This window comes from Entelurus aequoreus, linkage group LG01 (genome assembly GCF_033978785.1).
Source record: "Entelurus aequoreus isolate RoL-2023_Sb linkage group LG01, RoL_Eaeq_v1.1, whole genome shotgun sequence".
NCBI lineage: Eukaryota > Metazoa > Chordata > Actinopteri > Syngnathiformes > Syngnathidae > Entelurus > Entelurus aequoreus.
In genome coordinates this window covers 17,726,540-17,743,082 of record NC_084731.1, presented here as the reverse complement: position 1 = coordinate 17,743,082, position 16,543 = coordinate 17,726,540, and the positions used below count along the sequence as shown (strand labels likewise).

The 16,543-nt window shown below is 38.9% G+C and overlaps 1 protein-coding gene across 1 annotated transcript in view; it reads left to right on the top strand.

Moving 5' to 3' along the window:
* The first annotated feature begins 1,202 nt into the window (after positions 1 to 1,202).
* Positions 1,203 to 16,543, top strand: part of LOC133648618 (ras-related protein rab7-like) — a 17,087-nt gene continuing 1,746 nt past the window's right edge. Inside the window, exons 1-5 of the mRNA XM_062044892.1 lie at positions 1,203 to 1,577; positions 7,642 to 7,704; positions 7,794 to 7,920; positions 15,175 to 15,393; positions 15,487 to 15,615. Of these exons, the coding sequence (XP_061900876.1) occupies positions 7,652 to 7,704; positions 7,794 to 7,920; positions 15,175 to 15,393; positions 15,487 to 15,615 (528 nt within the window). The 5' untranslated portion in view covers positions 1,203 to 1,577; positions 7,642 to 7,651. The remainder of the gene's footprint in view (positions 1,578 to 7,641; positions 7,705 to 7,793; positions 7,921 to 15,174; positions 15,394 to 15,486; positions 15,616 to 16,543) is intronic.

Below are 16,543 nucleotides of genomic sequence, written 5' to 3'. Positions count from 1 at the left end.
CACGACACAGAACAAACCAAAAGTAGTGAAACAAAAATGAATATTATCAACAACAGTATCAATATTAGTTACAATTTCAACATAGCAGTGATTAAAAATCCCTCATTGACATTATCATTAGACATTTATAAAAAAAAAGAAGAACAATAGTGTCACAGTAGCTTACACTTGCATCGCATCTCATAAGCTTGACAACACACTGTGTCGAAAATTTTCACAAAGATAAAAATAAGTCATTATTTGTTTCATTTAATAGTTAAAACAAATTTACATTATTGCAATCAGTTTATAAAACATTGTCCTTTACAATTATAAAAGCTTTTTACAAAAATCTACTACTCTGCTTGCATGTCAGCAGACTGGGGTCGATCCTGCTGAAATCCTATGTATTGAATGAATAGAGAATCCTTTTGAATCGGGAAAAAATAGTTTTTGAATCGAGAATTGTGTTGAATTGAAAAAAAAAATCGATTTTGAATAGAATCGTGACCCCAAGAATCGATATTGAATCGAATCGTGGGACACCCAAACATTCACAGCCCTAATATATATATAATAAAATAAATATATACAGTATATAGCTAGAATTCACTGAAAGTCAAGTATTTCTTTTATATATATATATATATATATATATATATATATATATATATATATATATATATATATATATATATATATATATATATATATATATATATATATATATATATATATATATATAAGAAATACTTGCCTTTTGGTGAATTTATTATTATTATTATTATTATTCTAGCTGTAAATATACTCCTCCCCTCTTAACCACGCCCCCGCCCCACCCCCGACCACGCCTCCCACCCCCCACCCCCCATCTCCCGAATTCGGAGGTCTCAAGGTTGGCAAGTATGAAGGTCTGTAAATAAATATTTACAAAATCTTTCCGTGTAAATAACTAATTTCAAAACTATATATTTACGGCTTATAAATGGAAAATATTTTTTTCTATATTTTTATTGTAATATTTTCAGAAATGTGTTTGTTCTATTTTTGGCCCAAGTAAGACAAAGAAAACAATCTGAAGTTGTCTTTATTTTTTTTGTTTGTTTTAAAGCCATGATTTTAATAGTCCGGCCCGGAGTTTGACACCCGCTCTAACTCCACTCAAAAAAAAAAAAAAAAAAAAAGTGTCCACGGGTGTTTTTGTCCTCAGCTGAGCAAGGCGTAGCCAGCGTGTGACGTCATTGCCTCCGAGCTTGTTTTGGAGGAAGTGTTAGCTGGCGAGGCTAGCGCGTTAGCATGTTAGCTTGACGGGAGGGGGGAAAGCCAACGTCAACGACAACAAGACACGGTTGCATCACGCCGCGCCGGCACACCGAGCGATAAATAGACATTGGCATTGACGGCGGTGTGTTTTGACGAGGAAAGTCGCTCTTGTGGTCGTGTATTTGGAAGACGTCGAGGCTCCAAACCGCTAGTTTCGCGACGAATGACATTTAAAGGGAACTGCTAGCTCTTTTAGCTGAACCTAGCTAGCTAGCCCTCCAAGAAAATTCACTTTCCATTTTTTTTTTTTTTTTTACAAAGGTATCGTCTCACAGGTAAGATTTTTAGTCTTTTACGTTTATTTTTGTTGTTTATCCCAATCGTGTCACATTCTCTCTGAGCGTTAAAGCGTAGCTGAATCGATGACTGGATGAATTTTACTAATACGTAATAGCTACTAAAACTCATGCCTCCAATAATTAATAAAAAAATGATTTATTTAAATTTGTGTCTGTGATAAACATTTTTGAGGTACGTCCTATCAGGTTTGCTAACGAGTATCTTCATGGCAGGGGAAGAATGACGGGGCATTATTGTATGTAGAAAGGGACAAGCGGTAAAAAAAATGGATGTATTAACAGGACACAACCATTTGTGATTTTAGTTAATTAAACAAGTCCCCATTGAACGTTGAAGCGGCTGTGCTAACTAACGCTGCTTGCCAAGTCATGCTTCCATTAGCCGTGTGTTTTCCAAGCATGTGATCCGTCCCTGACACATTGTCATGGGGTGCAGATTAGCAGCACTCTTTGCTTCGTTTACAACCTCTCGGTAGGCATCATTTGCCAATAATAACGTCAGATGGTGTAAGAGGAAGCAAAACACTAGGACTGTCTTTTCCAAAAGCAGATTGCCAAACTGAACAACTGGTCGGATGACTCAATCAGGTAAGAGTTGTGGACTCTGGTCTCTCCAGCTGTGTGACTGTCACATTGCACACTCAGCTAAAGTTAGGAATGCTTAAATGATAGGCCTGCAGGATTTTAAGGGGGAAAAAATATTGCAATTTTTCTACCCAAAATTGCGATTGCGATTCAATTTATGTAACCAAAACAGTCCAATTGCGATAGATTGAATGCTTTGAGATTACAATGACCTGGATCAGGGATGTAGAACTCATTTTAGCTCAGGGAGGAAAATTGAACTGGAAATCTCATGTCAAAAAATATACAACACAAGAAACGCATCAATAATGAATAAAGGAAAACATGTTCTAGACCAGGCCTGGGCAATTATTTTGACTCGGGGGGCCAAATTTAGAGAAAAAAATGTGTTTGGGGGCCGGTATATCTATTTTTTAGGAAAACTAATACAAAACCTCACAATAAAGTCTGATTGAATGCTAAAAATGTTATGACAGATCGCCTTAAAAACGGAATGGAATTTAAAATTTTTGTATGAACGATAAAACCCTGAATATTGAGAACACATGAACGTCACACCCCCTCTCAATCGGCATATTTTACAATCAAGCCAAATGCAACAAACACGGCGAAATATGAACGCGAAGGGTAAAAAAACACCTACTAAAAGACAACTTGTCTAGTATGTTCACTATTTTATTTAAGGACAGAATTGCAATAAGCAACATACGTTTAATGTACCGTAAGATTTTTTGTTAAAATAAAGCCAATAATGCCATTTTTTTTGTGGTCCCCTTTATTTAGAAAAGTATCAAAGTACCGAAGAGTATCGAAATACATTTTGGTATCGGGACACCACTTCTCCAAGCTTTTGTCTACATCACACACATTGAAGTGATACAAAACTATACAGTGTTTATAATGTAATGTAATCATGATAAATATAATAAACATAAAAATAAACATTTATTTCTCATTACTGTAGAATTGTTTACCATTTGACCGTAATTGGAGGGTAAATACATTTGTTATCCTAAATAAATAAATAAAAATAAAATTGACTAATTTCTGTGGTCACAGCATTCTCACTTGTTCGTCTGTTGATGGGCGTATATTGCCCATCCAATTTGAAGCTGAAATATTCCCACAACGGGACATTTGGCTTTGTAATCATATTTCCTTCCTCCTAAATTTTGTTACTTAGCAGAACTTCTTACTGGCGAGGCTCTTGGCCTGTGCTTCCTCGGTGTGTACAAGCTGGCGCCCGCGCTCCGCCTTCCGAGACGAAGATTGTCGATGAGTGAAAAAAGGGCTCACTCTGTTCGGTTAATTTTACTGTTAAACGCTGTAGAGCAGACCTGGGCATTCTGCGGCCCGCGGGCCACATCCGGCCCTTTGTGCGTCCCTGTCCCACGTGAGGCCAATCATAAATTACAAAATTAATTTAAAAAAGTATCTGTCGAGTGTGAAATACAACGGTGCTGCTTTTGTTTTGAAAAGGGTTATTTGTATTACTTCCGTGTGGACGTATGCGTTGAAAAAACATCTATGTCGTGTGCGCAATACAACTGTGCTGCTTTTATTTTGAAAAGTGTTATTTATGGGCATATGTCCGTGTGTAACCTGTGAGTGAGTGAAGGTGCACAGCGACAAGTGATGAGACGCTAAAAAGAGAAAAGTTGATGAGGAATGGCGTGTTTTCAACAAGACATGGACTGCCAAGCAACGTTCCCTCTAAGGTGCGCGCCTGCGCAATTGCGCACTGCTCAAGCGTCCTCTGCGCACAGCAAATATATGCCGCGCACCAAATCAAACCCATCTCAATTCTAAACAAAATAAACACATTTATTCTGTGTAATTTTGCGATGCAACTTTGAGTGACAGTGACAACAACGGTGTTCGTCAACATCGTTCAATTGAACACCGTTCAATTATTGTAACGTCTATCGAGATGCTTCGAGGACAGGAATTATATCGATCACTTTATTGAGCAAAACTGTTTTCATTCGGCCATAACCACACCAAAAACATGAGTAAAAAACTTATATCTCGAAAAACTAGTCATTTTCTGCCGTACAAACCAGGCCAAAACCAACTTGTCATCTGTCACCAACACGCATACCACTAAACCACGGGTGCGTTTATGGCCACACAAAAAGTCGGACAACTCAAACACCACACAAAGTTACACTATGACTCCTCAGTCATACGTGTGCTTATTTTGCTGTCATTTATTATTAATGTTAATTTATTTATATTAATCATGGAATGCTGTTACTAGAGAAAGTTACAGGAATGCACACTTCATCCTATGCTTACATTTCATTGTGCAACATGAGGATGTTTAAGGGGAACTAAATGTGATCTCTGCAAGGGGTACAAATGATTTCCAAAGCAGTGCTTTTGGTATAAAGTTAAGTTAGGTTAAATGAAAGTATTATTATTATTAATTATTATTATTAATCTTACGGTATATAGCAAAAATAATATTGAGCAAAATTTAATTGAAATATTGTCGATGTGGCCCTCCAGCAGTGCTCGGGTTGCTCATGCGGCCCCCGATAAAAAATTAATTGCCCACCCCTGCTGTAGAGAGTGAAACGAGTGACGAAGAAATTCGAGGCTCAACAATTCTGATTGGCGAACATGTCTGTCACTCAAATGCCGGTGATGGCAGAGGGAAAAAACTCCGCCTCATCACATTAATTAAAAACTTGATGTCGATTGCCTGAATGCGTACTTTAGGAAAAGTAGTTAAGATTTTTCTGCTTGCAGTAACCTTCATTCTTTTCTTGTAATGAATGCATATCATCAACATTGAAACTCCACTTTTAACATGCATGCATTTTTTTAAATAAAATGATAAAACGTCACTTTCTACCCACCACTGCGCTCTATTACAAGGGTGCTGCAAATACTTTGTCTGCACATTTAAAATTCTGGGCTTTCCGTGTGATCGGGATTATATATAAAAAAAAAATATTACATTTATTAAACGATTAATCGAAGCAACGCAGTATAAAACAAAGCTTTTTTCTAATCAAATGATTGATTTAACTGTATAGTTCTTGCAGCCCTGGTAGGCATATACTCATCTGTTCTCAGAACAATATGGGCATGTAATGATTAACACGAGCAACGCTTTCATTATTTATGCTGTCTTGTGACTGTGGTTGTTTTTTTTTGTATCCTATTCCTTTTTTAATAGCTTTGAATTCAGTGAGAACCTCCAGAGTTGACTACAAGCCTTTGTTGTCCAAAGGAGAACAAAACCCTGTTTTACATAAGAATCTTGTATAATTGAAACAATCAAATTCAAACTGTTCTGTTTTTGTGTGGATGGTGAAACACCACACAAACCAAAGAACAAGTAAAACAAACACTGTGTGGGTGTCTTTCTATTTGTTTAGGAACTAATTATAAGTTATTACAGCAAAATATTATCATAATATGCTGCTCTCTTGTGTCACATACATACCTTGTGCAACTTTGGTTGTGTTTTTCGTGAATATATTCGCCATGAATCAGGAGTGTCTAAATGTCTTCCACTGAATGATGCAGCCACCACTTTAATTATGATATTCTTCACCTTTCGTTAACCCATCTCTCTAAAACCAATCCAATGTAGGTCAAGATAGCTAATCAGTTGGATGTATTTAAAGGAAAATAGCTCAGCTTTGTTTTCAAGGTGATGAAATTAAAAGTTATCAGTAATGAGGCTTCATTCATCATGTCATAGCATCATGGCTCACACCTCCCCCTCCAAACCATTCAGTAGAGCTTGCTTGAACACTTTCGGGGGGAAAAATCAAACATTGCGTTGTTTTTTAACACATAATTTCCCTGTACTGTTTTTCCCTCCTGCAAAAGTGCAGGAAAAAATCAAATACCTCATTGATTAGTTCCATCTCCAACAACGATCTGGATGTCACTTCATCTACCATTTTTTATTTACTACTTACACAGGAAGCTAAATAGCTAGTCAACAAAAATAATGGTTTCTCACTGTCAGGAAAAAAAGGAGTGCCATAGCAGCTAAAAGAACATAATGAAGGCTTTTGTGTAAAATCTTGAATGACGACTTTTAAATTGTTTTGTTTACATGTTGGCCGTGATCCTATTTTATAACGCTCCGATGTGTGCCGTGTGTAATTTTATTTTAAGACTAAACCGCAGGCTAATAAAGAAAGAAAGACGGACTTTGGACACCCCTTGCTTTAGGATCATTCAACTATGGAGGTTCAGCTTGTACAACAGTTTGGAAGAGATTTTCATCATTGTGAATGTCTTGAAATCTGTGCTTGCAACGTTTTTCAAAACAATCACAAAAATAACAACTCTTAGTTAAACAATACACCTTAGTGTGAATGAATAGTTTCTTCCATTGTGCCTCACCATTCTTGATTTGTAGTACATCGATAACAATTAGAGATGTAACGACATGAAAATGTCATATTGCGGGTATTGTGACCAAAATGTATTACGGTATTGTTGAATGTGCTCCAAATGTTATATACACACACTGAAATCTTTGAAGGAAGTTTTATTTTTTAAATGTTAATGTGTCTTGTATTCATGTTAGCGTTTAATCTGGACAGAAATTAGCATGCTAGCTGCTGCTTTAGTGAATGAGGATATAACTGACAAGGTTTCCCCTTAATGTAACTAAACGTGGTGCAATGCCACGGCAAAATCATAGCTGCCACAGCTTGAAAATATATACTTTTTTACGTGAAAACCAATTAAAGTAATACACTGTATTATAGCCATGAATATACCATGAATTGATTTACGTAGACCCCGACTTAAACAAGTTGAAAAACTTATTTGGGTGTTACCATTTAGTGGTCAATTGTACGGAATATGTACTGTACTGTGCAATCTACTAATAAAAATTTCAATCAATTAATCAATAGCCTCCAGAAAAAGTCAAACAAAGTCTTACACCATTTTTAACTTTTATTGCCGATCTTATGATAATATCCGGCCTAATTCCAACATGTTTTACTCTCAGTACAAACACTTTCGTCTCCGTTCTTCCCCGGAAAAGTACGTTGTACGATATAATATAAAATATATGTTAATACTAATTTAATAGTGATTTGTTTTTCAATGTATATATACATTTATTGAGCCTTTTTCATCATAGCAAATTATACAATGATGTCATAGTGATTACGCCCCTAACCACGCCTCCACCTCTCCGGGTATTTTGGCAGTCTTGGGGAAACCCTGATTGAGTTTTTTTTAAAGTGTAGTAGTCAGTCAAGGTTTTACAGTTACAATTTCAAACGGTAATACTCATCGTCTGCATTTTAAGACACTTTATCCTAATGACGATGCATGTTTTTTCTGGTCGTATCTGTGTATCAGTTCTGCTTCTGTAAGATCGGTGGGCTCACCTTAAACACATCATCTGCAGGCACTGTGTTTTCAGTGATTATCTCACCCCTCTGTGTTTTCTTTATACTTCCAGCAGAGACACGATGACATCAAGGAAGAAAGTACTCCTTAAAGTAATCATCCTTGGAGACTCTGGGTAAGTGAGCTGCAAGTGGCTTGCTTCCACTACAGCTTCTTGATCTGCTCTCACCATCACACTTCTGTGTCCTTGTCCTTTCTGTCTAGCGTGGGGAAGACCTCGTTGATGAACCAGTATGTGAATAAGAAGTTTAGTAACCAGTACAAAGCCACGATAGGTGCAGATTTTTTGACGAAAGAAGTCATGGTGGACGACAGACTGGTCACAATGCAGGTATTAAGAATACGGCTGTCTAAACACTTTTTTAAACTGAATATTTGCAGGGTTGCTGTGGATAATTTTGATTTAATCACAATTAAATATTTATGTATAGTGTATATTAATAGTGTTTCATGAGTACATACTCAAAAAAAAGGAATATATAGCACTTGTTGAGGTAGTACCTTTAACATCATGTTCTGTTTTTCAGAACAAACATTAATGAATTTTAGTAATGTTCTGATCAGGGGTTTATGCTGCCCGTTCTAATACCGAGCCCACATTAGTGAGATCAGCCGGTACCAATATCGATCACAAGTATTAACTGTACATTTTTAAATGTATTTATGATGAGTGCAGTTGACAGTTTAATAATATCAACAATATCTTAACTTGTTTTTATTGTCTTTTTTCCATACAATTCAATTCAATACAAGTCAATAGTACACAGAAACTAAACAAACGCAAAACTACCATCTATTACTCATTTACCGTATTTTCCGGGCTGGTATTTAAGCCGCACCCACCAAATTTTAGAGGAAATAATATGTTTACAGATATTAGCCGCACCGTACTATAAGCCAGTGTGATATTGTCTGGTGTGCCGTGGGAGATTATGTAATTTCACCTACTTGGATTAAAAATATTTTTTGCAAACCAGTAATTATAATCCGCAAATGTGCCGTTGTTGAGTGTCGGTGCTGTCTAGAGATCGGCAGAGTAACCGTGTAATACTGTAAGTGGCATCAGGTAGCTAATTGCTTTGTAAATGTCGGGAACATGGTTTGTCGTGATCACAATATGCAGACGACAGCGGGAGGCAATGTGCAGGTAAAAAGGTATCTAATGCTTAAACCAAAAATAAACAAAAGGCAAGTGCCGTTAAGAAAAGGTATTGAAGCTTAGGGATGGGTATGCAAAACGAAGCTGAAACTGAACTGGCTGCAAAGTAAACAAAAACAGAATGCTGGACGACAGCAAAGACTTGCAGTCCACAAAGTACATCCGTACATGCCATGACAATCAACAACAAAATAGGAGCGCAAGACAAGAACTAAAACACTGCACACAGGAAAACAGCAAAAAACTCCAAATAAGTCACCGCGTGATGTGACAGGTCATGACAGTACACCTACTTTGAGACAAGAGCAATAGTGATGCATGCTTGGTTACGGTTTGAATTCATATGTCAATATCGGCTGCTGAGTTAAATTTTTTAATGTTTTCTGCTCGTGGTGTGCCTCTGGATTTTTTCAATGAAAAAAATAAATGTGCCTTGGCTCAGAAAAGGTTGAAAAACACTGCTACAAGCTATAGATAGATATATATTTGTGCAAAAGATTCTGTAAATGTTTATTTACATACTTTAATTGTTTCCAAACGGTGGTAAAACGGCTGATCAAATAAAACGGAAGTCATCATCTTGGGCCCGCTGGCTGTGGAAGCTAGCGCTCCAATCAGCTAAACAGACTCAATACATCCACGGTGATGTTTCGATTAAATTTACGAAACTGAAACAATACAAAAAGAATGCCATTGTAAGTTAATAATACTAACATAGACACTTGTGAATGTGTTAGCATATTTGCTAACGCTAACAATGCTAGTGTGATTACATTATGATAGCATGTACGAAAATGCACGACAGCACTCTTACAGACATCACACATGGGACGGTTTTAGTAAGAATTGTTTTAGTTGTATTGTAAAACATCTGCAGTGAGCATAATAGTCCAAAAGATGGCGCTATAGCACAAGCAATAACTCAACTTTTCAGTGTCTCTGTCAGTGTTCTATGAAAAGTATTTGTTGAAGACAGGGTTCAAGGCGTGCGAAAAAGTTAACGGCTTATCGTGTGAAAAATGCGGTAAATCCTTTGGTTTTTGCCCTCAAAGTCCTTTGTTAACACTAACAAAAACAACAACAAAAAGTTTAAGAAAATTAAAATATCAATCAGATACTTTAGTATCAATCATATACTGACACTACACTTGGTACTAACACCACCAATTTATGGATCAATCCGCCCTCCACTAAAGTGTTGTGTGCTGACGCAACAATGCTGACACGCCAACACTTATATTATCCTCTCTGTAACTCTTATCAGTCTACTTGTTAATAGCCGCTTACTTTCTGTTGTAATGCGGTTCCATCTACACTACACTGGAAATGTTTGCAAATGTATTCAATTAAAACACGAAGTAGTCATTATGGAGTATTGTGTGTAGAATTTGAGCATACAAATGAAATTATTCCATTTTGTAATAAAGCTGCAACATATTAAAATGTGGAAAAAAATGAAGCACTGTAAATACTTTCCAGATGCATCGTGCATACAAGCACGGTATGCTTCCCCTCCTCTGGCATGACTGGAAGAGGTGGGCCATGGCACAGTATGATTATATGCATGCACAGCCTAGCTGAGTCAAAAAATAAATGTATTATGAACGTTCCTCGCGGGTTTTTCAATATATCCGACACCATTCACAATGCAAATAGAATACAAAGACTGAAAATCATCAAAAAGTCAAACCCACATCACACTCGAATATTCAACTGCAACAACATTCGTGTGCATGACAAAACATGGTCATTTTTATAAATAAGATTGCTCCTTTTGAAAGTCATTTATAACAGCCGCAACCTTGCACACAGGACTGTACAAAATCCAGAAAGTCTTTAAAATTGCAGGAATGCTCAGTGTAAGTGCAGGCCAAGGAGGGAGGGTACTTGTGTGAGTGTGAATATTCTATAAAGTAAAAACACTAGAGTAAAAGTGATTTTTGTTGCAGCTGCGACGCTCACATCGCATTAAAAAAAGTTGACTAGTTACACGCATACTTGCCAACCCTCCCGATTTTCCCGGGAGACTCCCAAATTTCAGTGCCCCTCCCGAAAATCTCCCGGGGCAACCATTCTCCCGAATTTCTCCCGATTTCCACCCAGACAACAATATTGGGGGCGGGCCTTAAAGACACTGTCTTTAGCGTCCTCTACAACCTGTCGTCACGTTCGCTTTTCCTCCATTCAAACGGCGTGCCGACCCAGTCACATAATATATGCGGTTTTTACACACACGAGTGACTGCAAGGCATACTTGATCAACAGCCATACAGGTCACACTGACGGTGACCGTATAAACAACTTTAACACTGTTACAAATATGCGCCACACTGTGAACCCACACCAAACAAGAATGACAAACACATTTCGGGAGAACATCCGCACCGTAACACAACATAAACACAACAGAACAAATACCCAGAATCCCTTGCAGCACTAACTCTTCCGGGACGCTACGATATACACCCCCATCCCCCGCTACCATCTCAAACCCCCCCCTTCTCCCCATCTCACGAATTCGGAGGTCTCAAGGTTGGCAAGTATGGTTACACACATGAGATATTAACCACTGTAGAATTGTCAATAAATGAATAACTGACCTAAACGGGAGGCTGCTTTGAATGTAAGTGCAGGGGAACCTCGATTTGAAAACTCAATTGGTTCTTGAACATGGTTCCCCACCTGAGAAGTTGGTAAAGTGAAGTAAAGTTCCCCATAAGAAACAATGTAAACATAACGGCGTGGCGAAGTTGGTAGAGTGACTGTACCAGCAATCGGAGTGTTGCTGGTTACTGGGGTTCAATTCCCACCTTCTACCTTCCTAGTCACGTCCGTTGTGTCCTTGGGCAAGACACTTCACCCTTTGCCTCTGATGGCTGCTGGTTAGCGCCTTGCATGGCAGCTCCCGCCATCAGTGTGTGAATGTGTGTGTGAATGGGTAAATGTGGAAATACTGTCAAAGCGCTTTGAGTACCTTGAAGGTAGAAAAGCGCTATACAAGTATAACCCATTTATCATTTATTATTTATAAATAATTGGGTCTAGCCTTGACAAAAGTCTATATTTTGGAAAAAGGAAAAAAAAACACATTTTGAAGACACTATAATATATAAGATGAGGTGGCGACTTGTCCAGGGTGTACTCCGCCTTCCGCCCGATTGTAGCTGAGATAGGCTCCAGCACCCCCCGCGACCCCGAAGGGAATAAGCGGTAGAAAATGGATGGATGGATAATATATAAATATACAGTGTATGTATATACATATGTACATATATTTCTCAAACCAAAATAATAAGGGGGGTAACGGCCGAACAATATTTTTTGTCCAAACACAACATCACAGCAAGCTTAAATGTGACCTGTGCTGGCAAAATGAATCACAATGAGGAAATTTTAAAAACTGAATTGTTGTTATTTACACATTCTCCATCTAAAGACCTTCAAAATTATATATGGTTTGTTGGAATCGGACAGAAAATGACCGAGTTATATCCGATTGAAGTCGACCAAGTTTGAGGGTCCGTTTTGAGAAAAAACAGCTTAAAGTTTACTGTTCCAGAACAGAATGTTCCAAAACAAAACTCCATAGCAACCATACCTTAAAAGTCCTTTAGCAACACCAAAATTGGTACAATTAAAGTCAAATCCCATGTCTAAAGGAAAAATATATATTCAACTCTATTGAAAACGGTTATGTACAAAAATTTCAACACTGTTATGTCACAGTTTTTTTGTTCACTGGTCAGTTTGTCAGCTGGTCAGCTGTCCGTAATATTCCTGACCAGCAGCACTAAGAAGATTCGCCGACTGCAGTGAACTTAGCGCACTTGCAACCGCCTGTGTACCCTCTTCACCTTCTAAATCCATTACGGAATGTAAAACAGTCTAACTTATCCACAAAAATAATAATTAAATGTTCGAAAATCACCTTTTTTCACATAATATTCCGCTCGAATTACTGTGTTGTTTTTCATCAGGGCGCTGCCATGATACCACAATGCACCGCGCGGGGTGATTCAACCAATGAGGGTACACCTCACAGCGACCGCTTAGCAACAAGCCGGATTTGTTTACGTCGGGACAGGTTTAAAAACTCGAATTCTATTGGTTCAGAATGGCGTCATCGGGAATTCCATGCACATTTTTAGAAAGTAGGTAAACTTGGCTTCACAATGATACCAAATATGGCTAGGGGGATTCCCCCTTATTGCCGCGAGTGAGCATTGAAAACACTTGATTTTCTCAAGGAATTTTAACAAAAAGGACTAATTTCTGAAGACATACCTCGTACAAAACCTTCAAATAAAGGTGATTTAAGATGTTTTCTTGCTATTTCGATGATTGGGATCGCTAGATTGTGGCTTTATGGACTCATTTTTGTGAAAATCTCAATTTCAACCAAGATACATTTTTTTCACTTATTTGCCTGTAGCTCAAAATTAGCCTGTGCGCATTCCGACTCATTTTGCCAGCGCGGGTCACAAATGTCAACACGCAAACATACCGTGCTGTTAGTGCGCTCCAAAACCAAAAGGCAAATAATTTTACTTTGCGTCTGCAAATATTTGTGGCATTGTTGAACACTCTGGGAGTTTCAGTGTGATGAACAATCAGTGGCTTCATATAGACATCGCTGGCGTTAGCAAAACTAGCAGTGTGAGGTGATCCTTCATTGGCTTGTGTCCCGGTAGTGCCTTCTCTTTCGCTGTAATATAGGCCCACTGTGGCATCTTTTTCTGTCTAATCACAATTAAAGACTTGCTGTGAGATGAAGCCTCCTTCACTGATAATCCTCGATTATCCAGAGGCTAACTAGCTAACTAACCATTATCCTTTAACCTGCCCATTGTACAGCACTTTGGCTACCCCTGTGGTAAATTTTAAATGTGCTTTATAAATAAAGTTGATTTGATTTGATTAGTTAAAACGCTAACTCAGTGGTTGTCTAGCAACCCGAAGCTACGCAGCAAGGCTGTAAGAATTTGGACACATTTAAAGTGTTTCTGACCACACAAAGTGATCTCCAAGACAGGCGCAAAGCATGACAATTGTGGAAATAAACTCATCAGGAGTGCAACAAGTCGTCCAAACTCTTCAAAATGACCGCGCAGGTGTGTACAGGATGTAAACAGGATGTGAAGTAGAGGGCCCCGCCTCTTCAAAATGGCTGTGCCTGCGTGTACAGGAAGTGATGTCATCAAATTGGCAGCCCCCATAGGGCTTCCAGCAGCATGCAGAATTAAGCGTTTGTATGCCGAGACATGGTTGGCACTAGAGATGTCCGATCATATCGGACTGCCGATATTATCGGCCGATAAATGCTTTAAAATGTAATATCGGAAATGATCAGTATCGGTTTCAAAAAGCAAAATTCATGACTTTTTAAAATGCCGCTGTACGGAGTGGTACACTGACGTAGGGAGAAGTACAGAGCGCCAACAAACCTTAAAGGCACTGCCTTTGCATGCCGGCCCAATCACATAATATGTACGTCTTTTCACACACACAAGTGAATGCAAGGCATACTTGGTCAACAGCCATACAGGTCACACTGAGGGTGTCCGTATAAACAACTTTAACACTGTTACAAATATGCGCCACACTGTGAACCCACACCAAACAAGAATGACAAACACATTTCGGGAGAACATCCGCACCGTAGCACAACATAAACACAACAGAACAAATACCCAGAACCCCTTGCAGCACTAACTCTTCCGGGACACTACAATATACACCCCCCGCTACCTCCCCCCCAACTCAACCCCGCCCACCTCAACCTCCTCATGCTCTCTCAGGGTGAGCATGTCCCAAATTCCAAGCTGCTGTTTCGAGGCATGTTAAAAAAAATAATGCACTTTGTGACTTCAATAATAAATATGGCAGTGCCATGTTGGCATTTTTTCCATAACTTGAGTGGATTTATTTTGGAAAACCTTGTTACATTGTTTAATGCATCCAGCGGGGCATCACAACAAAATTAGGCATAATAATGTGTTAATTCCAGGACTGTATATCGGTATCGGTTGATATCGGAATCGGTAATTAAGAGTTGGACAATATCAGATATCGGCTAAAAAGCCATTATCGGACATCTCTAGTTGGCACGCAAAGTCAACCTGAAAAGGACGCAAAGAGAGGCGTTCATGAATTGAGGTTCCGCTGTAATCCTTTGGAACAAGTGTCATAAAAAGCAAAAAACTGACAGTCTGATCATGTAAAAGTGATGGCGATAAAGATGTATTGATTTCATATAAGTAATCAATTGATTGTTGATGAATCATATCTTTAAGGAGGTTGGTTCATTGTCAACATTTCTAAAGCCGATTTTGAATTCTATGAATGTACTTTTCATCTTACACTTCTTCATCCTTACTCTAGTTAGATCTTCAGTTGATCGTATTCATTTTTGTTCTCGTTTGTTAGATTTGGGACACAGCAGGTCAAGAGAGGTTCCAGTCTTTAGGTGTGGCGTTCTACCGTGGCGCCGACTGTTGCGTTCTGGTCTTTGACGTGACCGCCCCCAACACCTTTAAGACTCTCGACAGCTGGAGGGACGAGTTCTTGATCCAGGCCAGCCCTCGAGATCCAGAGAACTTCCCCTTTGTGGTGCTGGGCAACAAGATCGACTTGGAGAACAGACAGGTGTCAAGAGTGCTAACTTTGACTTTTCCTTCTCCGTAAGGAATTATTATCTGAGCCCCAAATATTAAAGCGGCTCCTCTGTTGTACGTTCAGGTTACAACCAAGAGGGCACAGGCGTGGTGTCAGAGCAAGAACAACATCCCCTATTTTGAAACCAGCGCCAAGGAGGCCATCAATGTGGAGCAGGCCTTCCAGACCATTGCACGCAATGCCCTCAAACAGGTACCTCGGTCTGCTCTGTGGTCATAGGGACAAACTTACAGTACAGGCCTAAAGTTTGAACACACCTTCTCATTCAATGTGTTTTCTTTAATTTTCATGACTATTTACATTGTAGATTGTAACTGAAGGCATCAAAACTATGAATGAACACATGTGGAGTTATGTACTTATTAACAAAAAAAGGTGAAATAACTGAAAACATGTTTTTTATTCTAGTTTCTTCAAAATATCCACCCTTTGCTCTGATTACTGTTTTGCACACTCTTCAATCAATCAATGTTTATTTACATAGCCCTAAATCACAAATGTCTCAAAGGGCTGCACAAGCCACAACGACATCCTCGGTTCAGATCCCACATAAGGGCAAGGAAAAACTCACAACCCAGTGGGATGTCAATGAGAATGACTATGAGAAACCTTGGAGAGGAACGCATATGTGGGTGACCCTTCCCCTCTATGGGAGACCGGATGCAATGGACGTCGAGTGGATCTAGCATAATATTGTGGAAGTCCAGTCCATAGTGGATCTAACATAATAGTGAGAGTCCAGTCCATAGTGGATCTAACATAATAGTGAAAGTCCAGTCCATAGTGCATCTAACATAATAGTGAAAGTCCAGTCCATAGTGGATCTAACATAATAGTGAGAGTCCAGTCCATAGTGGATCTAACATAATAGTGAGAGTCCAGTCCATAGTGGATCTAACATAATAGTGAAAGTCCAGTCCATAGTGGATCTAACATAATAGTGAGAGTCCAGTCCATAGTGGATCTAACATAATAGTGAGAGTCCAGTCTATAGTGGAGCTAACATAATAGTGAGAGTCCAGTCCATAGTGGGGCCAGCAGGAGACCATCCCGAGCGGAGACGGGTCAGCAGCGCAGAGATGTCCCCAACAGATGCACAGGTGAGCGGTCCACCCCGGGT